This window comes from Oryzias melastigma, linkage group LG8 (assembly GCF_002922805.2).
Source record: "Oryzias melastigma strain HK-1 linkage group LG8, ASM292280v2, whole genome shotgun sequence".
Lineage (NCBI taxonomy): Eukaryota > Metazoa > Chordata > Actinopteri > Beloniformes > Adrianichthyidae > Oryzias > Oryzias melastigma.
This window is the reverse complement of record NC_050519.1, coordinates 11,340,442-11,366,063: the sequence shown is the minus strand read 5'-3', so window position 1 is coordinate 11,366,063 and position 25,622 is coordinate 11,340,442. Positions and strand designations below refer to the sequence as shown.

At 38.4% G+C, this 25,622-nt stretch overlaps 1 protein-coding gene across 3 annotated transcripts; it reads left to right on the top strand.

Annotated features, from left to right (window-relative positions):
- The first annotated feature begins 893 nt into the window (after positions 1–893).
- LOC112146135 (ubiquitin carboxyl-terminal hydrolase 22) lies at positions 894–25,622 on the top strand. Of its 3 annotated transcripts, XM_024271812.2 has the most exons (13): positions 897–1,401; positions 11,262–11,394; positions 12,560–12,673; positions 12,761–12,862; positions 15,329–15,495; positions 17,276–17,435; positions 18,977–19,079; positions 20,032–20,190; positions 20,865–20,991; positions 21,502–21,593; positions 21,891–21,953; positions 23,537–23,686; positions 23,761–25,622. In XM_024271812.2, the coding sequence occupies exons 1-13, from the start codon at positions 1,282–1,284 to the stop codon at positions 23,801–23,803; spliced, it is 1,533 nt and encodes a 510-aa protein (XP_024127580.1). In that variant the 5' UTR covers positions 897–1,281; the 3' UTR covers positions 23,804–25,622. The 3 variants fall into 3 exon arrangements, with proteins under 3 accessions (XP_024127581.1, XP_024127579.1, XP_024127580.1); XM_024271811.2 differs by having other exon boundaries at positions 895–1,401; positions 12,560–12,862; positions 23,761–24,950; XM_024271813.2 differs by lacking the exons at positions 21,502–21,593; positions 21,891–21,953; positions 23,537–23,686; positions 23,761–25,622 and adding an exon at positions 21,111–21,388 and having other exon boundaries at positions 894–1,401; positions 12,560–12,862.

Below are 25,622 nucleotides of genomic sequence, written 5' to 3'. Positions count from 1 at the left end.
GTCAATTAACTGTTTTTACCCTTACTGGATTTACAGATTATTCCAACAAAGAAAATGTGAACCAGCTTCTATTTATTTTTATTTGCTCAACTGTTACGACTGTCACAACTAAAAGGTTGCTGAGATGAAAAATTCATAAATAAATAAAAGCATGAACATTCTCAGTCTAAGACCAGTTAAGTGGATATTTTAAAAATCAGTGCTTCACTATGAAAGTCAGCACTCCTTAAATGTGTATCTTTCACCTTATTCAAGAATATAAATATCATGTCTTCTATATTCAACCCAGTGATGAATTTGTCTCTTACTATTTTACAGTTTGAAATTTAGCAATTTTTATTTTTTTATGTTTTTCCTTGTCTCATTTTGTAATTACAGCATTCTTGCAGCAGAGAATGAAGCTTAATTGTGGGCTCTTTGTTGACATTATAAAAGTCTCCACTAGGTGGAGTGCTTGAGCCGAAAACAGTGGGGACTCCTGCAGTCAAAGGTTTGAACCCGTTTATTTAAAGTGAACGGGTGATAGATAGATAGATAGATAGATAGATAGATAGATAGATAGATAGATAGATAGATAGATAGATAGATAGATAGATAGATAGATACTTTTTCAAACCAAATGATAAACAAACAAAAAAAATCTATTTAAATGCATTTGTTTACTCCAGTAATTGGCATACATTTACAATTATTTATGGTTAAGGTGTGAAGATGTCCACGTTTTGTGCAAAACAATATATTTAGACGAGATTAATGTAATGTGATGAAAATGTCAAATAAACCTTCTCACTTTGGCGTAAATTGGTGTTTCTGCAAAACGGCATGCGCTGCGAGATAAACCAAACGCACCCAGCGTTGTCATAAAATGTACGTAGTGACGTAACGTCTTTGTGTTGACAAATCATGGTCCACACTGGGCGGGCATTGTGAAGCTGCTCTCAGAGTTAGCAGGCTAACTAGAAAAAGAAAGCTAACTTATCGTCAGAGTGTAACAGGAGCTAACGTTAAAGGAAAAGACAACTGTCCCAATAGCAGCGAGAAGTTTCCTTTTTGAGGGTTTGGAATTATTTTGGATAATAACATTACATAGTTTATAGGTAGTTGATCAAACACCGTGTTTATCAGATGCCTGTGGATCATTTCGGATACTACATCGCTTGTCCCATTTCCAAACGGAAACCATTTGTGGACAGACTATTCGTGCTAGCTAGCCTAGCTGACTGAATAATTCAAGAGACTCTTCATTGTCACTCAAAAAACATACTGAATGTTTTGTCTGTCATGAGTCCGGCCGGTTGTTCCCATGTGAACGGTTATAAGGTGGATAATTGGAAACAAAACCTTCGAGTCATATACCAATGCTTTGTTTGGAGTGGTACTGCTGAGACCAGAAGACGCAAGGTAAAAACACCCACTGTCTCCCAGTTCGTAGAACATACTGCAGGTCATTTTCAAGAGGCACACTCGTTGATAATTAGCAAATAATGTCCCACAGCAAACACAGTCACGGAGGGAGCCGAACAAAATCACGAGCTTAATGAGACTGTACTCATGCAGTAGCAAGCTTTCCTGTTAGCCACCTACGTTATCACCGGTAACTTAGCTAGTCTTCTTCACTCACTGCGGATACCGGTTGCTTGTTTTGTAGTATGCGCGGAATTTTACGTCAATACCTAAATTAATTTAAGCAAAACTTTTATTTTCTGAAGCCACATTGCTCGGTTTGTGCGTTGCTGGAGGAGGACACTTGGGATTTAGGGGAGTTGTGGCCACGGGCTAACACCCCAACAACCAGCTGAAACCCATTGTGTCTCCCCATTAGCTCACACATTAGCGGCTCTTTTAGGTTCTTCTTGGCGGTTGTTTTGACCGCTTTGGTTGTTCTTTCATTAGTATAAACGAGTGGAGCTCAGCTGGTTGCTTCAGTGTCTGTTTCTCTGCTGGGATCTCCCCACACCTGCCTGGCCCTGTGCCGTCCCACCCATTCTCTCCTCCTCTTCTAGTCAGCCGTGCTCTGTCTGCTAGTAGTACCGCGATGTTTACGTGGAAAGAAACGGATTTTATTTATCTGCAACACGTTTGATCACCCGTGCTGAATTCGACATAAATATGGTTGGTGTTTTGTCGAGTGGTGCAGATGCGTGTCCTCCCCTCATCCCCGATGACATAATGCAGGTAGATCAGATGAATTTGGAGCAGACTTGATTTCCCGCTCAGTTCACTGCGATAAAAACATGCAAAAAGCTCTAAATACCAATAAATGTAAGCCTTTGTTAGGGAAATGAATCAGCCTCATCATTACTGTTCTACACTACTGTGTAAGGAGTGTAAGGCCTATGATCAGTGTGAATGAAAGCACCTTTTTTACTTTTTTTTCTTTTTCTTTTGATCATAGGATATTTGTGAATACACTATCAAAAATAATACTTACACTTAGCTTGACTGACGATTTTGCCCACGCAGAGTTTGCTTGTAATAGAAAAAAGTACAAAAACAGGCTTTAGAAGTGTTGTGAAATGCCGGGATGCTTATACTTAAGGATTCTCACATCTTGTTGAAACTGCATAATCTAACCTGAAAAGCAGTGACTGAAATGCTTTCTTCTAAAGACCCACTCCAGTGAATAATAGTTTTATTTATTTATTTAATTTTGGTTTTTTTTTTTGGCATGTTTTAATGCAATTCCTCCTATGATGAAGGTCATATAAAGAAAGTTAAACTTTAAAATAAAATTTCTGAGTATTTATTTATTTAGACCATTGTGAATCAGGCTGTTGGAAAAAGCTTGTAGGTGTGACAGAAGCTACAATCGACGGGCCCCATGCTCCCTGTTCTGCTTCATTCCGATGCATCCACTTGCAGACGAATAAATCGATGGTCATCTCCGTTTTCCTTGTCCAATCTGGAATCTGGCACAAAATTATACCACTGGATAGCTCTGATATTGCTTGCCATTTTTTGTTGCATTGCTAATGCTAAGTTGGGGTTTGAGCTAGCCGGAGAACACGTAAACAAAAGGATGATGGGAAGTCAGGGCAGGCTTCCTCCGCACAACTCGCAGGTGAATTTCTGATGAGCTAGCGCCCCTCTGCAGAAACTATGTTCTAAAAAACTACAGGTTTTTTGGGGATAAAAATAGTATAATCATAATTAAAAGAATTCTAGGAAAGCTATTAAAATAGATCAAAAGATGATCGGAGTGGGACGTTAAGTTCAACTTCTTAGAAGGTGGTCATGTGTGTTTCCTTCTGAGTCCAGAAAAATATATGAAAAATAATGGAGGATTTTCTGGAAAACTTCAAATTAGGATTAAAAAAATCTCACTATGCGTTTCAATGAGGTGGTAAATACATTGAAACCTTTTTGTAAGTGAACTTGGACTTTTACGTTACAAACAGATCTAAATATGCATTCTGTTTGGTTTAATAATGAAGAAGATGAATCATGTTTTCAGTCAGATTCCAGCAGTAAGAGGTTAATCATCGCCTGCTCGTTAAACTGTCTTTACCTTTATTATTTGCATATTTTTTCTGCCCTAAATCAGTTATTCCAGTTCTAGTGAGTTTAGTTTGTTCCTTCTGTTTGATGAAGGGAATGCTTGAATCTTTATGAATGAATGTTCTTGTTGGGTGTGCTTGTTGATCTCAGAGGGTTAGTGTTCTGCATGAGGCTATTTATTGTATAGAGCTACCTTTTGGACACAAATACGATGCAATACAACCCTTACGGGTAATTTTAGACCTATAACCTTAGGTTTGGTGTCACTTGAGAAACATTAAACCTCATCGAACTTATATATTTTTTTAGTGCTTTTATACACTAGCAGAACAGACACCGCCCCCTGTTTGTGCATACCAAGTTAAGTCAAAGATTTTGCATGGTGTTGGACACAGAAATACTGACATATTTATAAGGATGACATATTTATGTCACGCCTTTCCTCCTCCATTTTTTTCAATTGGTGCACACGCACGCCCACAAGCGAGCGCACCGAGGCACGACTCATCTCAGAAAGCGGTTGATTGTGGTGCTATGAGCAGATCTCATTTGTCAGATCTGTATCCATCACATCGCAGGCCTACTCTGACTCATCAGCATACATTCACAGCACCGGGCTCCTTTTCTCACAGTCTCTTCATACTGCTTGCTTGTTTCTCTTCAGCACTCACTCCCACATTCTTATTTCCTCCTTTTCCATGTTTTCAGTTTTCATTTTAAGCTCAGCTTAGGCCAAATATCTGTTAGAAAAACAGCAGTTGTATGTAAAAACACAACAAAACACTAGCACTGGTGAAGCAGTGCATCCTTTAACAATATGTCCTCAAAAGGCGGGATATATTCAGTTCAAGACTCTTCTAATTAAATATCAGCACTCTATTGTATTTTATGTTGATTTCTTGTCATTAAAACACTCTCACTGGCCTCTTCAACCTGAGGGTTCCGTTTGTCATTCACTGTAACTCTCTCTGGAAGAGGAAACTCATATTTATAGGTTGATCGTAGAGTGATGTCAGTTTATTTTGTTCAGAATGCTTCCCACTTTTACGTCTATAAGGAAGCTAGTGTGTTTGTGTCTGGCAACTTCTTGTTCGTTGACTTTGAACCGCTTTTTTCATTTGTTTTCCATCTATGGTTTTGCACATTTAAATAATTCAGATTTTCATTCAAGATTCAGAATTTTTAAGAGAGGAAACATTTTGTAATGTAATCACAGTATGACACAATTCATAAAAGAAAAACAAACAAAAAGGAAAATTGTTTAGAACATTTTTCTTGTAATTATATAGCTAGGTACATTTTTTTTTTTGTAATTTCCTGTTTTTTGTTTTTTTTGCTACACATGTAAAAGACGTGTTTTTTGTTGCCTGCAGCATATATTTTCAGCAAAACACAAGTGCGTACTTTCCTCGCCCCTCATCTCAGTTACTTTTTCAGCCTCAAGGGATTATTAATAAGAACTGAGATATTGATTTTTTTTTCTCAGTATTTATATCCAAGTATCCCACGCCTAAGTAAACCTATAGACCTTTGACAGATGCACAAGTGGTGTTCTCTCCGAGTTGTTTATTCTGACCCCTTCCTTTTAAAAATATCTCTTGATTTGCTGTGGTATAGCACCGGTTTAAAAAAAAAGCATGTGGTTGTGGCTTGAGCCATTTCAGTGTTGCCTTCCAGCCATCCTTTAGTCCCGCCATCTGGCTAATGATCTGTCAATCACTCATCTGTAGTTGTCCAAGCTTTAAACCAAAAAGCAATCAATCTTCCTATTGTTAAAAAGACTGCGCCCAAGTGACTTGGTTTCTTCTTTTGTTCAGAGATGGTTATTGTCCTTTAAAAAAAGAAAAAAGTTGATTGTGGTTTTAGACCATGCAAACTGTTACTTGAGGCTGCCATAGAGTTGAAACCTGTTGTACCATTAAAAAAATATATTTTCCTTTTTTTCTGTAATTCTCAGATTTTCCTGATGAAAATGTTATGATCCCTTTTAATTTGAACAACTGAAGAATATTATTCTTTTAGATTATTGGTGAAACCTGCTAATCTTAAAAAAGTTACTTTTTCTGTTAACGCGTAATGTTTATATCTTTACAGACTCGTAGATTTAGCCATGTGCCGTTTTCCGTTCTTGCTTTTCCCTCATGATTATGTTGCTGTTTATTGGTTAATTGCAGTACTCCAACACTGGATCTGTGCATTCTGGAATCCCTAAAGATTCTAAAGAACACCTTCTGTCCGTAATTTATTCCGTTTCCTTTTTTTTTTTATTCTGAAAACCGTAAGAAGCCCAGCTCCGCTGGCTAAGGCTTATGGTTTAGCTATAATATCCTTAAAGCATCGTGTGACAGTTTGAGGATAAAGTATGCACTCCAACGACGTCCAATGTCTCCCACGACTCGGATTCATCTATACGAGGGGGGGAAATGTATTCTCATTCAGAGCCCACACTCCATGTCATTGTCAACGGGGGCTGCAATGTACTGATGGAGGACACATCCAACAAAAAAAAAGCCAAACATTATTATTGTGTAAAGCTCCAGGGGATCTTGCAGAGGGTGCATATTGCAGTCATCCACAGACGGTGGGGATTGGGGGCAACATCATCCTGCCAAAGCACTGACAGGCAGCATTCCTATGGGGTCAGCCTGCAACGAGGTTTTCAGCATTATAGTTGGTAAAAAAAAAAAAGTCCACAATCATAGTGTTTTTGCATATTTCGACTGACTGTTTTCAGCAAATGACTAAAGCATTTTACTGAGACATTCTGAGTGTATAGTTCTTTTCGACATTGTTGATTTAGTTAAAGCATGAGCATTTGTATGCTGGGAATAAGCACCGAATATGGATGTGAGACAGCACAGTGAGTCACTGCTCTCTTATAGCTATGTTATCTAGTCTGTGTTGACTCTCCTCCCTCTTTTTTTTTTTTGCTGCAGTCGGTGCACGCTCAGCTCAACTGGACCTTTGTCCACAACGTAAACCATTCTCCCCTCAATCACAGCCTCTCGCATCATTCACCAACTAATATAACTAAGTAAATGCATCGATTTAGTTCTGTGGAGTGAGGAATGCGCGCCGATTTGAAATAAATTTAAGTGTAGACGGTGCTTTCGTGTTTCTGCGTGCACCGCTGATGGGCACTCTCTGCTTCATTGTGGCCCATGTAGCTTTAAATGTTATTGTGCTTTTAGTTTAAAGGTGCATTAGGGAGCTATTCATTCTGCTAATGCCTCTCTGAACATGTTCTGCAATCAATCCGCACCTTTGAACATCAGTAGGGTCGTATCCCTGCACACAAGAAGCAGCCAGCTTGGCCTCAAAGCAGGCTTCCCAGATGGGAGCTGCCGTCCTCCATCTGGAACGGATGTGAACATGAGCTTTCTACCTATGCAACACTTGTTTCAGCCTCCCGAGCCAGCAGCTGATCAATAGCAAGCGTAATAGAACATTAAAGACCCTGGACTCTGAGATGCCGGACTTCTGTGACAGAGCAGCGCTAACCATTGTGAGAGCTGAAGGAGATTTTCTCCTCTGTTAAGCGGCGTTAAGGCCAAGAAGAAAGAGAATGAGGGCAAGGCGTGGCTTTGACTGTTCTTGTGTTTGGCTTGGTTTTGTGGTGCATAAGAGGAACTGTGTTTTGGAGCGGCTCAGACTGTGTGGGTTTAGAGACGAGTGCAAAATTGCAGCGTTTAGGTCAAACTTGAGTATGGTTCTAAGAAAATTCTCCCCTTTCTCCACGTTTTTGCAAATTCATTTGGCTTTCCTTCGGTAAAAACTACTTGTACTGCTATTTATTTCTTTCCTGTTACTATTTTCTCTTTCCAACTCTTTCTTCCTGAAAAGTCTAAAGCTTGCTGTAGATGTCAGTCCCATGTCTTTATCTGCATTCATCCTTTTTCTTCTAGCGTTGATGCAGGAATTTTCCCTCCACAATTTAGAGTTGCTAATGGATTAATTAAAGCTAAAAGTTATTTTATGATTCTACATATCTCTTCTAATGTAATGCTATCGCACGAATGCTCAGATACAGCAGAAAACTGAATATTCTACCATGCTCAATGCAAGCTGCTTTGAAGTTGGTGCGAGCGTCACTTTCATCTGAAAGTAGATGTATGTACAGTCACTTAACTACTCCCGCTCCTCTGTTTCTAACTATAGTGCTCTACAAATGTCAGCGTTGCACCCACACAGTCTTACAAAATGAGAAATGATCAATGATTGTATCACTCAAGTCTTCCTTATAGAGGCACTTCTTTTTATTCCTTTACAAACTAATGCTGTGATTGTCACAATTACGCCAGCTGGGCTTTTAATGCAATAAGCTCTTGATTATGTTTGTAGGAAGGGTTTATTAGAATGAAGCTGTTTTAATGTAAAAAAGTACTGTTTTAGAAACATGTTCTGCATAATTTCTTTAACACATTTTTTTTGTTTATTTTATTTAATTGCAATTACTCATAATTTTATCATTAAAAGTGACACATTTTCAGTTTAAATTACCAGTTGTAAAAAACTGTTTTGGGTTAGCCCCAAATGTGAATTTGACAATTGGACCACTATTAAATTCTGCTGTTTTGAACTGGAAATTAAGTCAATTCTCAATTACGAAGTCGTCATATCTAGTCTTATATATTTGCAACAAATCCTTGCCAGGTTGAGAAAAAAGTAAATATGTTGGTAAACGAATGCTGACGTTAGTGCTGCCAGGAAGTAGGCCAAATTTTGTGGGAGACCGTAGGAGGTTCATGGATGTAGTGAGGTGGACCTGAGGATATTTGGTGTGTGTACGGAGGACGCAGAGGGCGGGGTTGCACAGAGGCAGATAATTTGCTTGTGGCGACCCCTGAAGGGAGCAATCAAAAGTAAAGAGTCAAAGTAGGGCTGGGTGAAATGGAATTTTAACATCACAATATCGTTTTTTTTTTCACAATATAAATCAAATAACCATAATTGTCAAATTTGAACGCTCTATGGCTCATAAAAGAAATGTGTAATCATCAGCAGGTTGTTTGGAGTTGGTGTGGGCTTGTCTGTGTTTATCTTGTGTGCAATCAGACGGTGAAGGAGGAAAGAACAAAAGAAAAGCTCATAGACATAACTAATTAGATCCAAGCATTTACTTACCATGTGGTAACTAACCCTCTAACTTTTACTCGCCAAAGAGGGGAAAATACTCGCTACTGGCGAGTTTTTTTTTTGCACCCTTCAAAAGAAAAGTCTATTACGATACTCATTTCCTATTTAGGAAAAAGTTCTATTTGATAAATACAGTTGTTGTTTTATCGCCCAGGCTTAAGTCAAATGTTGAGAAAACATCTTTTTTTATTGTATTATTCACATTTATTGCTGTTTTGTTTTGTTTTTTGTATGGATGTAAATGAGAAGTTTGTAGACTATAAAAAATAGTTTAAAAGCACGTTAAAAAGGGGGCTAGTGACACTGGAAAATACAATGTTAAATGTTGACATTTTTGTGTTTTAATGCACTAAAGTTTTTAAAGCCAGCTATATTTTTTCTAACACAAAGTCATTCCCAGTTGTTCGTTTAAATTCTGATAATGCCGTATTTAGCTTAATTCAAAAAGACAATTTGTTTTGCAGCACATCAGAATTCTGGGTTGTGGTCGAGACTGTGTCCGTGGAATTAGCCTACGTTGAAATCCCAGCATGCCTTAGTTTACACTCTCCCGTTGGCTTGCAGTTCATTACAACCCCAAGCTAACATTTGTGTAGCAAAAAACAACGCAGAGTAATATCTGAACTATCCAGTCGCAGTTTTGAGCCATGTGGGAACTCGGACGAGGAAAATGAAGACGTTAATGGAGCTATTTCTCACCAAATGGAGCATTTGGAATTAGAGCGGAGCACGGGGACTTTGGCTCGCCCATGGCAGTTGCCACCAACTCGAGCTTTTTCAAACCACAGGTTTTTCGTCTGCCTCTGATCCAAAACGATTTGAATTAAAAAAAAGTACTCAGAAACAGTTTCAACCTTTTATATATGTTCTCCATTGTAACAAAAATGCTACAAAACCATGTTAAAAACACCAAAAACACAATTTTCAATAGAATGACTCTTTAAATCACCACGACATGATCATTTAACACCATTTGGGAATAGCTAAATACAATGAAAGGACATTGTCCAAACGTTTAAGTTACTAGTTTTTTCGAATATGTTTAGTTGCAGTACTGAGGAGTACTTTTGGTATTTTTTTTGCTGCTTTTGCAGATTATTTATCACATTAATATACCCAAATGACACCTTGCTACAACTGAGTTGCTTCATCAATTTCTGCCATGCTTTCTGTTGAGATTTTGTAATTTTAGTACATTTGTTATTCAAAGTTGTCATTCAGTGTTGCCTTATGTACTAATCTGAATGGCTAAAGCAGTGATATGAACCAGTAGTGTGAGGAAAAATGTGTCTGAAGGCTTTGTCCCTAAAGCCGGTTTTTGTTTGTGATAAAGAAGAGACTGAATCAGGTTTTCCATGTCAGATTTGGTCATGATAACAAAGTTCAGTGTTGAATGAGAAGGTGCAGCACGTAGACAAAGCTACGTTTTCATGGACTCCCTTTTTGAAATCTGAACCGTCATGTTTTTTTGTTCTCCTAATAATTGAACAATCAATCTTTTATATAAAAAAATCATTAAAAGTCTAATCTTAAAATATCAGTCATTGATATTTTAGGCTGTTACTATGGAGAGGCCTTTTCAAAAGCCAGTGAGTGTATGCAAAATGGTTGTGTGGTGTACAGTTGGGCTTTTTAGTTTTTATGAGATGAAGGGAGGAGGAAGTAAACCACAGTGGAGCAGCCTCTTTTTTTATCCCCTAGTACTCGGCTGTTTGATGTTTTTCTCATAGTGTAACATTATACGTTTACATCACTGCTCAAAGATTTTACCCAAAAAAAGGTTTTCTAAGTGGTCTTCTGAATTCATTTCTTATAAGTATTTATTTAAGTTGGTTTAATTGCACACTTCCTCTTCTACTGTTTTTCCCATAAAAGAGGCGTTTATCATTCTGATCTCTCCTACTGTTTTTTGGTTCCTGATATCTAAATTCAGATTTTGCATCTTTTAAAGAATAGCTGATGACTTAACAGCTTTTATGGTGAGTTGGTTGTCAATTTCTAAGCTGCACGGTTGTGCTCCTCCATCCACGCCTTGTCATACGACATGATTTGTTGTTTGTCTGATGCTCGGTGTGCAGCCTCCTAGTTAAGAGGCAGATCTCAGACATTTTTTCCTCACATTTTTAGCTTTGTCTCAGTCATTTTTATCGAAAATCTGCCTTTGATTTTCTTTATTGCAGTTTTCATGTCAATGTTCAGCTCCTCTCCGCACTTATCTTAACGTTTGAATTAAAGCTACTCATGCCCTGATACTGCGGATAATGTGTTCGCCTCAGACAGGTTTTACTCGCCTCCTCCGAAATGCCTGCAAAGCGTTGCGCAAATCCCATCATCAGAAGGAAAGATTCTCAGGAAAAATGTGTCGTTTCTCTACTGCATTTTAATTTCTCAACCCTATTTTCAGTTCCCTTTCATATGCGGTTAATCTGAGTGTTTTCATGTTGAAGTTCTTGTGCGTCTAAGAGGGAAGATAGAAATCTGTTTTGGCTTGTAGAGAATTCCACTCTTAATGCTTGCCACTCAACATCAAGACCCCTGTCTGCTCCTTTTTGCTCTCAATTTCGTTGTCCTCCCCCAAACCCCTGTCCTCCCTTGGGTAATTTTATTTTATTTTATTTTTTTTACAGGCCAAGTCGTGTATCTGTCACATGTGTGGCGCCCACCTGAATCGACTACACTCTTGTCTCTACTGCGTCTTTTTCGGCTGTTTTACAAAGAAACACATCCACGAGCACGCAAAGAACAAGAGACACAATCTTGGTAAGAAACACCCTCAGAAGTTGATACTTTATTTATTTGTAAGAATTTGAATCTTTTATACACCCAGCATGATCCCTGCTCATTGATATAAATAACCATACATGTCAAGTCCCCTATCCTCCATTGGGTTTGTTTTAATTGTTTTTTATTCTCTCGGGTGAAAGAAATCTCATCCAAGTGAACTTAACTAAAATATAATTTTCATGCGGTTTCACCTGTGAGCAGATGGGATTCCCATTCCCATTCCAGCGGGACATCCAAAAGCAGTCAAATGTCAGAGTCTTTTAGTTAAAGTCTTCTTCATACAGCAGCGAGGGATGTAGAGCTTATTAACCCACTGCTATCGGGAAACCTCACTCAGCTTTACATGCTAATTAGGCTTAATACGGCTCTAATAGACGGGGGTTTAGATGGGGACAACCAAATGCATGGGTACAATAGTGTGGATTGTTGGCTTGGATTGATTTAATAGGTTGTATTAAAATTCTTACATACATGTATATAAGCTATTGTGACATTTCTGCCTTTAATCAAATTAATCCAAACTCCCCTGCTACGAAGGCGAAGGAAACGCCAGCCTCCTTTTTGATTTAAGCTTGCTGTTCCCAACAGCTTTTTACTTTTTCCTTCACACTTCCATATGTGTTAAGCTCTTGACCTTCATCCAAGCAAAGCAGCATATCTTCAGCTCAGGATTCAGCTCACTGAAACATCGGTTCACGTCTTGGCTTTGACCCCCCTCTCTCTACTCCTGCCCATTTTACGCCGTCAAAATATTTATGACGCTCCACCCAAAATTGATTCCTGTGCCGAGTGTTTAGCATGATGCAGAAGCCGGCTCCCTTAGTGTGGGTAGCACCTAAAACAGAATAAAACATCCAGTTAAACTAAAAATAGGTTGTCACGGCAACAGAACGGAGCCATTGTAGCTTTGAAAACGGAAGACTGGAACATTTGTTGGTGGGATTTTATAGGTGGGAGAGGGGAAGAAATGCACACATAGCAACAGTGCTCCTGCTGTATCAGTAGCCCATGTAAAGAGATGGTAATGCATTGTAGAAATAATAAATAAATGTTTACCTTGACCTGGAGGCAACTGAACCAAAGGTGAACTACTGTAATAATTGCATAATCTCTCACTGTTTCATTATCTTTCTCCTTGCAGCAATAGACTTATTATACGGTGGAATATATTGTTTTGTATGTCAAGACTACATATATGACAAAGAAATGGAGCAGATTGCCAAAGAGGAACAGAGAAAAGCTTGGAAATTGCAAGGTAAATGGTTCTTCTGCAAATATAAAAACTGTAAAGGCAACATGAAAACTATGTTTGAGCTCACTGCATTTTATTTCGTATCTGCAGGCATTGGGGAGAAATACACTACATGGGAGCCGACCAAGAGGGAGCTAGAATTATTACGGCACAATCCAAAGCGAAGGAAAATCACTACAAACTGTACCATAGGTGGGCAATAAAGTGCAATAGTCAGACTGCACGACTTAATCAGCAAAGCTTTTCCCTTTTTTGACCGTTGTGTGTGCGCGTCTGCTGTGTGCACTGGGCACAAGTGTACTTGGGGTCAGTTTAAGTGTAATACCCAAGGTCAAATGTGCTGGGCAGCCCTGCAGGCGGTTCAGAGTGCTACAGAACATAGTGTTCTCCTAGAGATAAGTGCACTGCTGTGATTTTTTTTTCTTTTTTCTAATCTGTTGCTTTACTTGCTCCCACTGCATACACTTTCTCTGATCTTTAACATGTGACGGTTGTGTCCCCCAATCTGGGTATCCTTTCAGTTCGTCAGACAGCTTGACTGGTTGAGTTCACTGGCAGTAGATTGTGTGTGTTTGGCCGCCAGGAGCTGTGTAATGCTTTTACGCTCTCACTGAGCCCTGTCTTCCAGTACCAAGCCTTTGCTCATTTGGATTACACCCAGAACCTGGCTGAGTTTCACCTGTTTATCTGGACATTAGCACAGACATTTAAATGAATCCATTTGCAGCTTTTAGGTCTTTTCCAGGAGACCCACAGGCTTTTTGGCAACCTCTGATAAATACACACAATTGGTCATTTTCCAGAGATGAGTTTAATAGAAAGGATTTAGATATTTCTTTGTTTACATGAAATACATTTCAAAATGCGTATAGATCATGGCTGCGTGTGAATTCTGTCACTACTTACTATAGTGTTTCAAAATCCAGTGTCCTAGAAATTTCCCAGAAGGCTCTGTGAAAAACCAGTTTGCATCGATGCTCACTAGATTGTTAAATATAGACCACAATGCATTGGGTTTGAACACTTTTCATATGGAAAAAAAAATGTATTTTAATGTATTTTTTAAAGGTTTTTAATCCTAAGAACACAGTAGATTCATAAATATTATTTGAAAGATGCTGAATATTAGGGTTTTACTTTGGCAAATCAGTGATGTTATTTTGCGTTTGAAAACAATAAATTTGTGAGAATGGTGTTCAAATTGCTTCTAACACCTGGTTCACATCGGACACGGAAGCGATGCAGAATGGAGGCCGCTCCCATTCGACACCCTTGTTAACCTGCGGGGTAGTTCACACCACACGCAGAGCACAGCGACCGAGCGCCGTGCAGTGATCGTTTTGGCATCAGGTCTATTTTTTGTGCGACCAATCCGCGTCAGTCCTGGCAGGAAGTTACTCCAAGATACACAAGAAATCTGATCAATTTTCAAAATATGACCATTTTTTCATAATAAAATACACTGATTGACAAATGCATTTATATTTCTGTATCTAAACAGACTGTAGAGAAGAAGTATACGCACAAAAAACAAACAGATACACATACACACATAGATTATTGTAGTGGACCGACTACACAGCGAGGAGGATTGTTTTAGGTGTCTAAAAACACAATCAATGAGAGAAAAGCAGAGAGCAGTTGGCTACAAGTCAAGATAGATGATGTCAAATTAATTGTAGAAGCTCTAGATAGCCACAGGTTAGCAGAGGTGTCTGTCGACCGTCGCAAAAAATACATGTCTGGTGTGAACTGGAGGTGACACGGAGAGCGCGCACACCGCTTTGCAGCGCTTCCACGTGCGTTGTAAACCCGGATTCTACATTCTGCTCAGATTAGAGCTTCTTTAAGATTTGTAAAAAAAGGATTCTAGAAAACTTCTCAATTAAAATTCATGTTATTTTTGCATTTAGCTTCACTGTTATGAATCCGGCCCAGACGTTGAATACCTTTTTTGTAACACTAGTAACCAAAAAAAAAACAGACAGACTAGACAACTAAGCTGACTGTTTAACTACCTCTGGGTAGCTAAACAAGCAGAACAAAAGCACTAAGATTCTGAGACTCTCGGCTAGAGCCAAAACGTTTATATCTGAATGTACTGTAAAGAAAGAAAACAGATATATTTATCTTTTCAAACAACAAAATGACCAAAAGCAACTGCAATTAATGTTGTACATGCAAACATTGTTTCATTTAGTGTCTGTTAACCATGACTAAGCTTTAACTAATTCACAGCAATGTGTTCTAAAGATGATTTATTTCTACTGTATGCTAAAGTCTACTGAATCTTTTAATAATGCCTTTGATATGTCAGAAATTACTTATGAATTGCATGACTTTACATCATGGCTTTTTTCATAAGAAGTATTTTAAAGTCTATTTTGCTAGCATCATTGAATGTCCTCAGATTTGTCTGTTCTGCTCTACTTTGAATACTAAATGAAAGGTTTCTTTGGGTATCTACCTGCTTGCTCTCTCCTACTATTTGTATTAGTTGCTTAAAAGATGAACATCAGCAATGATACTTTCTCCAGAGAAACGATGGTATGGTTCTTACTGTTGATTTAAAAACAATCATTTTAATCTGGAATTGAATTTGTTCTTGGTCCACATTGGATTATTCTGACACTATCCCAACTGTTTTTTGTCCTGCAGGTCTACGAGGGCTAATAAACCTGGGCAACACTTGTTTCATGAACTGTATTGTTCAGGCTCTAACACACACACCACTGCTGCGGGACTTCTTTCTCTCTGACAGACACAAGTGCGAGATGCAATCAAACTCGTGTTTGGTGTGTGAGATGTCGCAGCTCTTTCAGGAGGTATGATGCTCACCTCAAGTGCTTACTTGTTACTTTAAGCCCCACAAAGAGTACAAATGTGGGCAATTCTCTCTGCGCTCATAAATGCTGAACGTTTTCTTTTTTTTTTTTTTAACAAACATGCAGTACAGAATATATCCTGTTAATGGGAGTATGAACCACACCGAAGGATGAGTCACTGTTCTGCTCTTCTTACTCCGGCGCTAGAGATAAGCCTCCCCTGAAATGAAAGCTCAATGTAAAATTTGAAAATAAGCAAACAGAATGCCATAAATTTATGCTTCAAGTGATCAGTCATTGTAAGTTTAGTTCATAAGAAAAGAACAAACATCCACAGTTGGTCTTAAAAGAAAAACAAATGCACATTCTAGCAATTGTTTACCACACATTATTATTTTTCTTATATCCATCCAGTAGCGGAAAAACATTAGAGCTAAAGGCTTCTTGTGTTGGACAGATTTTACTGTTAAATAGGAGGTTATGAATCTTTGAATACACAGTGCATATTTGCATAAATCACTTTTGCATTTTTTGGCTTAGCCTTATTTGTATTATTTTATTTTGACGCACATTTCTTGTAGAAAATATCCTTTTTAAAGAGTTTTCTGTCGTTTTTATGTACAAAAGTCACCCTAGTGACCTTGACTATTGCCAAGCATGTTTAATTGGCATTCTGATAATGACAGTGTGCCCTGCTTTTAATAAACTTGCTCTTCATTGTGTTTTTTTCTTAATTTATCACTGCAAAAATGGGCATGCTTGTAAAAGCAGAGGGATACGGTGGCCCAGAAGGGTCACAGCACTTTAAATTCGCAACACAACATACTGCAATTAGTCACAACATGAAAAAATTAACAAAAAAAAATAACACACAATATTTCAAAACTGAAGTTTGACCTATAACGGATGTTGCAATGCTTTTATTCTGAAATTTCCAACAGGCTCTGACTTAATAGACATTGACTGCCCTAGCCTAATGAGACACAAGAGACTTATTTTGTGAATAACGGGGCTACAAGTAGAAATATGTTTCTGCTTGAAGACAGCAGCACTCTTATCTTTATCTTTATTTACTAATCAATATGGGCAGAGTCGACCCGCAGTATAGGCAAATGAAAGGAAAAAGAGGCAACCTCCGCTGTGCTTTTCTCTGGGAGTGGAAGTCTTTAAGTGTCTTATTAGGCCAGGGCAATCAACGCAACTTCCATGGTAGTGAGGTCAAACTTGTGTTTTGACATAATGTGTTGTGAGTTGATTTTTTTCGTGTTGTGGGTTGATTTATTTATGTGGCTGGTTTTTTATAACTAACAACAACGATTTTTGTGTTGCAAATTCAAAGTGTTGTAACTCTTCTGGTCCTCTGTAGAGGTAGCTGTATACAATCAATTCAGATGGACGGTTTGAAAGACAAGAACCCATTCTTTAATCAGTAGCTCACGTTGACTTCTTCAGCTCAGCTCTGCTTACGTTTCCACCCACATTGTGTCACCCTGACATAAACTGTCACTTTCTTCGATTCTCATGGCAACCTTTCTCTGCAATTAGCAGATGGATTACTTGCCTCAAGGCCGTCCCTTTTAGAGCTTTCTGCAAAGTTGTCTGTGCTGCATCGGCTCACTGTGGTATAATTGGCATTGCATACAGTTCTGTTTTCTGAAGAGCTGGATTTTACATCTTTCTGACAAGGAAGCAATTGGCATTAGCGAACAATTAAGCTAGCAAAGATTACACATATAGCACATATAGGTTAAAGTATAACCATTTGTGTGTTTGTGTTTAGTTCTACTCGGGCCACCGTTCACCTCACATTCCCTTCCGGCTGCTGCATCTGGTGTGGACTCACGCGCGCCACCTCGCTGGCTACGAGCAGCAAGATGCCCACGAGTTCCTCATCGCGGCATTAGACGTTCTACACAGACACTGCAAAGGAGACACCATCAGTAAGATCCCATGTACATACTAAAATGTTTACTCAGAAAACTAGCGAGCACTCAGCAGTGATCAGGTGTTTTAAATCTAATAAAAAGCAATGGCCTAAAGCAGGGGTGTCAAACTCAATCGCACAAGTGGCCAAAATCCAAAATATACCTTAGGTCGCAGGCCGAACAGAATAAACATTTATTGAATATACTAATACTACATTTTTAAAACTGTAACTTTTTTTACCACATAATTATGAACTAGATATGTAGCATTACATGCGATAATACTCGTGTGAATGCTTTAAGCTGAATTTGGCTGCCGAAGATACTAGTGCTAATAGCTGAAGATGCTGAAATTGATTGCTGAAAATGCTGAAGCTAATAGTTGAAATCACTGACACTCATTGCTGAAAATGCTGAAGCTAATAGCTGAAAATGCTGAAGCTAATAGATGAAATCACTGAAGCTCATAGCTGAAATCACTGAAGCTCATTGCTGAAAATGCTGAAGCTAATAGCTGAAAATGCTGAAGCTAATAGCTGAATTCACTGAAGCTCATTGCTGAAAATGCTGAAGCTAATAACTGAAATCACTGAAGCTCATATCTGAAATCACCGAAGCTCATAGTTGAAAATGCTGAAGCTAATAACTGAAATCACTGAAGCTCATAGCTGAAAATGCTGAAGCTAATAGCTGAAATCACTAAAGCTCATAGCTGAAATCACCAAAGCTAGTAGCTGAAATCACTAAAGCTCATAGCTGAAATCACCAAAGCTAATACCTGAAATCACCAAAGCTAATACCTGAAATCGCTGAAGCTGATAGCTGAAAATGCTGAAGCTGATAGCCAGCTAAAATGTTAGTTAAATGCCAAATTAGCCTAAAAGCTAAAAACAAACAAAAAAAAACTAGTTTAGCCTACACAGCTAGCATGTAGCGGGAAAAAAAAGCTCAACTTCAAAACAGCCTAAAAACAAGACTAAATTAGCCACACTGTAAGCATGTAGCTAAAATATTTTCAAAACGACCTAAAAGACTTGATACAAAAAGCCTAAATTAGCCAAAATAGCTAGCATGTAGATGACATTTTAGCTAAACTCCAAAACAGCCTAAAAACTGAAGAAAAAAGGCCTAATTTACCCAAAACAGCTAGCATGTAGCTGAAATATTAGATAAACTCCAAAGTAGCCCAAAAATATTTTAGCAAATGTCCAAATAGTCCAGAAAGCTACCAGAATGAAATTTTTTAAACTTTAAAACTGTAACTTTATAATATAATTATGAATACTAAAATGGCAGGAATATCATTCTAGAATAAATCAACTTAAACCTTAAATAAGTTTTAATATTTGACTCTCCATAAATTTTTTTTTGTCAAAATTATACAAGTTAGAAAAAAGCGCACGATAATATCAGACCATTAATTACAACAGAATAAAATGATCTGGGGTGCCGGATAGAATTACCTGGAGGGCCGGATCCGGCCCCCGGGCCTTGACTTTGACACATGTGAACAGACTTAATTCTTCAATTTTTTTTTTTTTTTTTTTTTTTTGCAGATGACAATGGAAAAAAGGCCAACAATCCAAATCACTGTAACTGCATCATTGACCAAATCTTCACTGGGGGCCTGCAATCAGACGTCACTTGTCAAGTTTGCCAGTAAGTGTTCTTTATTTGAGAAAAACTCACACCTTGTTTATGCCTCCCATTCATCCACAAGGATCCCGGCAAACGCCTCCTATATTTTCTTCCATTAATTATTCATCCGTGTGTGTCTGTTGTCCTCCCGCGCTCGCTGATCAATGTGGATGCTGCCCATCCCTTTACGTCGTGTGAATGGCTCGTGTCCTCTTCACTGCTCTTATTCAAAGGCCCGATCCCCGCAGAGCTGCTTTAATGGAGGTTGTCTAGACAGCAGCACGATTCAAGTGTTGTCTGTCTGCCCCCTAGAGCTGTCCTGTCGCATTAACACATTCACGCTGCACTGAACTGCAAAGTACCTCGCCCAGAGTAGCGGGCAAGCTGGGCCCAGCTTAGTGCATTATTACCTGCACCGACAGTAAAGAGATGTTACCGATGTAGATTTATGCCGCAAATAAAACCCTTTAATTTAGCTGAAGTGCCTTGTTGACTATAGATAAGTGGGTAACAGCAGAAGGTATGAGGCTGAATAGTCGCACATGGTGACATCCCCATCACCATAAATGCAGACCAGTTTGACTTAGTGGCCTCTGGGTATTACAGAATCATGACTCATGCAATTGATAATGACAATGTGAAGCAGCACCTCCCAGTGCAGAGAACATATTTGTTTGTTCTCCACTGAAATCCTGCTTTTCATTGTCGTCAGGCTGTAATAATACATATTCATTTACGTTCGTCCCTGATGTAATTCTTTATGGAATTGCACATTGGTATGCAATAGTGCTCCAATTATGCACGTGCAAGCTGGAAGAAAAACACCATCAGAATCTGTTGTGGCCGTTTTGTGTTGCTGCCGATGTCATCACTCTTTCATCATGTCATCAGTGATATACACACCTACATTAATTAAACATAACTGGACTAACCAACTAATCTCTCTCTTTCACTTTTTTTTCCATTTCCTAAGTGGGGTTTCTACAACAATAGATCCATTTTGGGACATCAGTCTGGATCTGCCGGGATCATCGACACCTTTCTGGCCCCTTAGCCCGGGAGGGGACAGCGGCACGGTAAACGGGGAGGGCCACCTGTCAGGATCCACCACCCTCACAGACTGTCTGCGCAGGTACAGCTTATCGCTCCTATGTTTTTTTTTTTCCAACATTAAACGCCAGAGAGCCCGATCATATTCCATGATATACTATCGACTTCTTTAAAACCATTTCAGCGAACGGGAAACAAATTGAATTTGTGGGTTTGTTTGGTGTAATCTCACACACAACAAGCTGCTTCAGTCTTATCTTCTCTGATAACCACGCTGACGGAGCAGGTGCCACCTCTCAAATCTCCTCCTCTGCCATTTCTATTTCACCTCTCCTAATTTTATTTGATTCCTCCTCTCTCCACATAATTCCAATTTTCTCTGTTCTCTCTGGCTCCACTTCTCACATTTGTCTTCCCCCATTTTTTTTTTTTTTTTTTAACTGCAGCTCAACACACCCCACTTGCTGCAGCAAGTCTCTTAAAGGTACAGAGCAGCCTGCTGCTTCTGTTGCCACGGTGATTAAGACTACTGCGATAAAAGCCTGGATTTGGGATGCTAAGTGAAAATTCACTCAAAACCTTGTAGATTGTCTTGATTGTTCAAGCCCCCATATGTTTTCAGATTATCTTTACATGGGATTAAACACTGATATTTGGGATCATGCAGCTGTTGAAATAACGATAAACACCATTCATCCTCTTCTTATCCAGTTTGCTGCCATTCATTTTAATTTTTTTTATGTTTGTGGTTTCCAGGTTCACACGACCAGAGCATCTCGGAAGCAGTGCCAAAATCAAATGTGGTGGTTGCCATAGCTACCAGGAGTCTACCAAACAGTTAACGATGAAGAAGCTCCCCATCGTAGCATGTTTCCATCTTAAAGTGAGTCCCTTCACGTCGATTATGGTTTATTCTGCGACTTTTGCACCGTCTGTCATGCAGCTCAAGATTTATTGACTTTTTTTGTTTGTTTTGTTTTTTCATCTGTCATGCTTTAGCAGATGCTGCTTAGACTTCCCTCTGAATGTGCCAGGAGGCGTTATTGACCGGCTGTAGTTGTTGCGTCTGACTGTGTTGTTTTTATGTACTGTCCCAGGACTCCTATGATTTTAATGACTCATGCAGCCCTCCACTGTCTATGTTTTATTTATCATATAGTACAGAGATGTATTATATATTTATGATATTCATCGGGAAAGCTGACATAGAGCAGTTTTGGAGGAATTCAATGTTTTCATTAATTTATCATTTCAGGGGGAAAATAAATTATTTTATTCCATCTCTGGTTGTTTTTTTCCCAAATGTATTTTTTCTCTTTCATTTTTTAATATCTATATTTTCTCCCATCCCCCCGTTTTCCGCCCATCTCTTCTTTTATCTCCCTCTCTTCAGCGGTTTGAGCACTCGGCTAAACTGCGGAGGAAGATTACGACGTACGTTTCCTTCCCGCTAGAGTTGGACATGACGCCTTTCATGGCGTCTAGGTGAGACTCCAAAATCAAAATGCTCTTTTTCTCTGATTTACTCCTGTTTACTGCACTCCCTCTATGCAAAAAAAGTACAAAAGCGAATTTATTACATTAAAATATATGAATGTAAATGAAGCTGCAGTTCCTAATGCAAAATGAATGCATCTCTATGCAGAATGGATGGCAGCTTCATTATTTTTGAGCACAGCTTTCAGAATGGTAACATCACACTGAGTGGTGTTCTTCTGCCACCTAGTGGAACCTTGTGTCACTGCATGCAATGAAAACCTCTCAATGGTTTGTGTTCCACAGTAAAGAGAGCAGAATGAACGGACAGTATCAGCAGACAGTGGAGGTATTAAACAACGACAACAAGTGAGTATTTGTAGGTAAAGCAAAAAAAGATGTTTTGAGATTTTGATCATTTGAACATATGGAGTTATATCAATTTTCCATCTGCAAACCAAAACGGTGCACGAAATATTTTAAAACAATTTAAAAAAAAAGGCCCACTCCAAGGAAAATAGTGTTTTTTGGTATTTTAACATGTTATTGTAGCATTTTTCTCATAATGGAGGATATGTATAAAATAATTTATTGTTAAACTTGCATTTTTTGAGTACTTACTTATTCAAATTTTGATGGATTGGGAGCAGATGAAAATCAGCAGTTTGAAAAAGCTCAGGTTTGTGATGCAGCAACTGCCATCGATGGATCAGTTCTGAAGTATCCACTTGCAGACAAATAGATACATTAACGTCTTTTATTTCCTTGCCTGAGCTCAAATGTGGTTCAAAACTTTACGGCTGGATAGCTCTGATCCACATTGGTTTTTCCTATGCTAATGCTAGCTTAGGCTAGGTGTCTGCAACCTGAGCCACATGTGGCTCTTCAATACCTCTATTGTAGCTCTCTCGCTAAAGAAATATAACATGCTATTTTCTTTTAAGTAAGGATTAAAAAAATAGCCTTTATTTAATTTAAATCAGTTAAATTTATAATTGTGTGGCTTAAGTGCATCTACAAGATAAGATGGATTTTTTTTCATCCTTGCTGCCCTTAAAAGGCCTTGTTTGCTCTTTGCTTCAGATTTTAACTGAACTTTTTTCCCAAAACTTTAGTAAAGAAGTCATTTTTTTATGAATTTTAAAGCACATATTATGCTGTACACAAATGGTTAGTAGCTGTCCAGAGTCACACTAGGATGGTTTTGTTTGGCACAATATGTCTTTTATTTTGAGAGAAAATCATGAGATTTTGTCAAAACCAGAAAACAATCTCACATTTCGAGAAAATGCAAGTTTTGTTATTCATGCCAAAAAAAAAATAGAATTCATGTTTATTATATTTAAAATGTAATGAATGCAAAGTGGTATTAAATTAAATCGTAAAGTAAGACTTTGTGGCCTCTTGATCAGTAACAAACATACCCAAACGGTTCTTTTAATGTAAAAAGTTGCCGACTCTGGGCTTAGACTTATGAGGTGCTATAAGTTAGCGGTAGAGAGTGTAAACAAATTAATTCTGAGAAATTAGTGGTGCTAACAACCCAGCTTTCTGATGAACTATGCAGACAATATGTCTTAAAAGTGTCAGATTTTTGGCTAAAACCGCATAATCATAATTAAATGTCCTACAATAGAAAAAAATGTAGTTGAAGTGGGATTTAAAAAAGCACCTACATAAATGTTTATTTCTATGAATACTCTCACAAATGTATGCAATAAAGTTTCTAAAGACGGAAAGCATTTTTGTATTTTTTTCCATTTACTCAAATATTTTTGAATCCACAAATGATTTAAAATAAAATATTTTTAAATAAATATAGCTTAAAATGAAAAGCAGCCTTTAAAAATTGACTGAAAAGTTGTAAATGGTTGTTTATATTAATAAAAAGTTTCAGATCACACCAAGCTACAAATGATTCTTTAATATATACTTTTGAAATGTCATTTTAGGTATTCCTTGTTTGCTGTTGTCAACCACCAAGGGACATTAGAGAGTGGCCACTACACCAGCTTTATCCGTCAGCACAAAGACCAGTGGTTCAAGTGTGATGATGCCATTATCACCAAGGCCAGCATTAAGGATGTACTTGATAGCGAAGGGTAAGCACTGAAACACGACACAAACAAAACGCTCGATTCTTGAATCTGATCTGGACTTTTCTCTCCTCCTTTAGGTATCTCTTATTCTACCATAAACATTTTCTTGAGTATGAGTAAACTTTGTGACCAAAAATCACGAAGAGCCACTGCTTCAAAGTGGGGGAGGGAGTGGAGGAACTGTGGGGGGGGGCAGGATGAAATGAAAACACACAAACCTACCTGAGACCTTTCTGCTCCTCCAGCTGTGGAGGACAAACAAATATGTGTAAAATCATGCAACCTTTAAAAAGGATAAAAACAGTTAAAAAAAAAAACGAATAAAACACATAAAGGTAAGCAAGCACTGAGTTACTTCTTGGCACCTACTTGACAAAATGAGGACAGGCGGAGGATTGCTGCGTCTTAAGATGGGCAGAGGGGGAAAAGGCCCTCGCTTTCCCTTCCTGCAGCAGGAAGAGTCTAAGTCGGGCACATATGGATTTTTCCCCACAGTTTTCTGCCCCCCCTCCTTCCATCTTCAACCCTTCAACTCTCTCCCATGGTGCTCTCATTTCAGCTGACCAAGCATTTACCTGAGTCACGATGGAGCGTCGTCATATGCATATAGAACTGACTGCAAAAAAATCCATGTATAACTCAGTGTATAATGAACTCTGCAAGGACGTCTTTGCGGGTATCTGTGTGATACTTGTCACGTGTGAAGTTAGTTCTGAAATACTGTACGGATCGAAGTATACGGCTATTTTTTGAGAGCAATGGGAGAGCTCAGAGACGCTGCATCCGCCAGTTGCTGGGGAAGTGCTGCCATGGAAACTAAACACATTTGGACCTGAGTGTCTTCATGTTCATTTATTTACAGTTTTTTAAGTCTGGCTGGGGGGAGGGAATATCTTTTTTTTTGCAACTCATTGAATTTTGATATTTTGTTTACTCTTCTTTTTCAGTGTATTTTTTTTGTTTGTTTCAGTACCGCCGTATGTCTCTAGTTGTCCTGGTACTCAATGTTTTTTGGACTTTTCATTCTCGTGGAATCGTTGCTATCTATGATGATGGTGTTGATAAATTGGCTCTCCTTTACTGTTTTTGAGAATATTATGTTGAAGAGAAAGAAGACTTGAGAATATAAACTCCAGATCATGTCCTGTATGTGGGGATCACGTGTTCCGCCCTTAACGAACACATCTCCATAGCGCACAAAAAAAGAAAAAAATTAAATACAAACTGCATGCGACTGGGCTCTCATGATCTAATGTGAAAAAAAAAATGCCTGCCTTAATGATTGAAGGCTTCCCATTGTAATTTTTTTGTTTTATAGTTTGTAAAATTGAAAAGCGAATATGTGAAATGTATTGAGAGTAAAACACTTTGCACATATATGGGCACTCTGTGACCACAGCCCAGCTCTGAATCCATCAGTGTTCTCCATGGCAACCGTGGCTGGTGTAGATCGGTGTGGTCTGCAGTGCAGTAAACCTGCTACTTAACTCAATCAGTATGCTGTCACATCAGACTTTATATAATGCAAATACATGTCAGGGTCTTGTGGTCACTTATCGTGTTTGTATGAAAAATACAGAATTAAAGATTACCCCTCAGATTTAAAAGAAATAAAAAAAAGTGAGGGCTTTAACCTTTGACACAGTAATGCAGAATATACACACATATATATGCGCACATATTATCAAAAACACAACCCCTGTTTGTTTAGCTGCTCTCTGGTGATAAATAAACATGCATATCTTTTGATCTTCTGCTGTGAAGCCTCCACTAGAGGGCAGTAGTGGTTTTCAGACAAAATGTAAAATTCTGGTTTTAATGCATTGTGGAGCAGTTAAGGCCACCCAAGGACATTCAGGGAAAAAAAAAGCTGAAACAAAAACGGAAGAGGAAAGCTTCATTATCTGTTTCAGTGATTAAACTCAGAACTAAACTGGAA

Coding starts and splice junctions, on each gene's coding strand:
- LOC112146135 (XM_024271811.2), top strand. CDS start 1,282: ATGAGTCCGGCCGGTTGTTCCCATGTGAACGGTTATAAGGTGGATAAT. Junction 21,594..21,890: donor ACGCCTTTCATGGCGTCTAG/GTGAGACTCCAA, acceptor TGTGTTCCACAG/TAAAGAGAGCAGAATGAACG. Junction 21,954..23,536: donor GTATTAAACAACGACAACAA/GTGAGTATTTGT, acceptor ATGTCATTTTAG/GTATTCCTTGTTTGCTGTTG.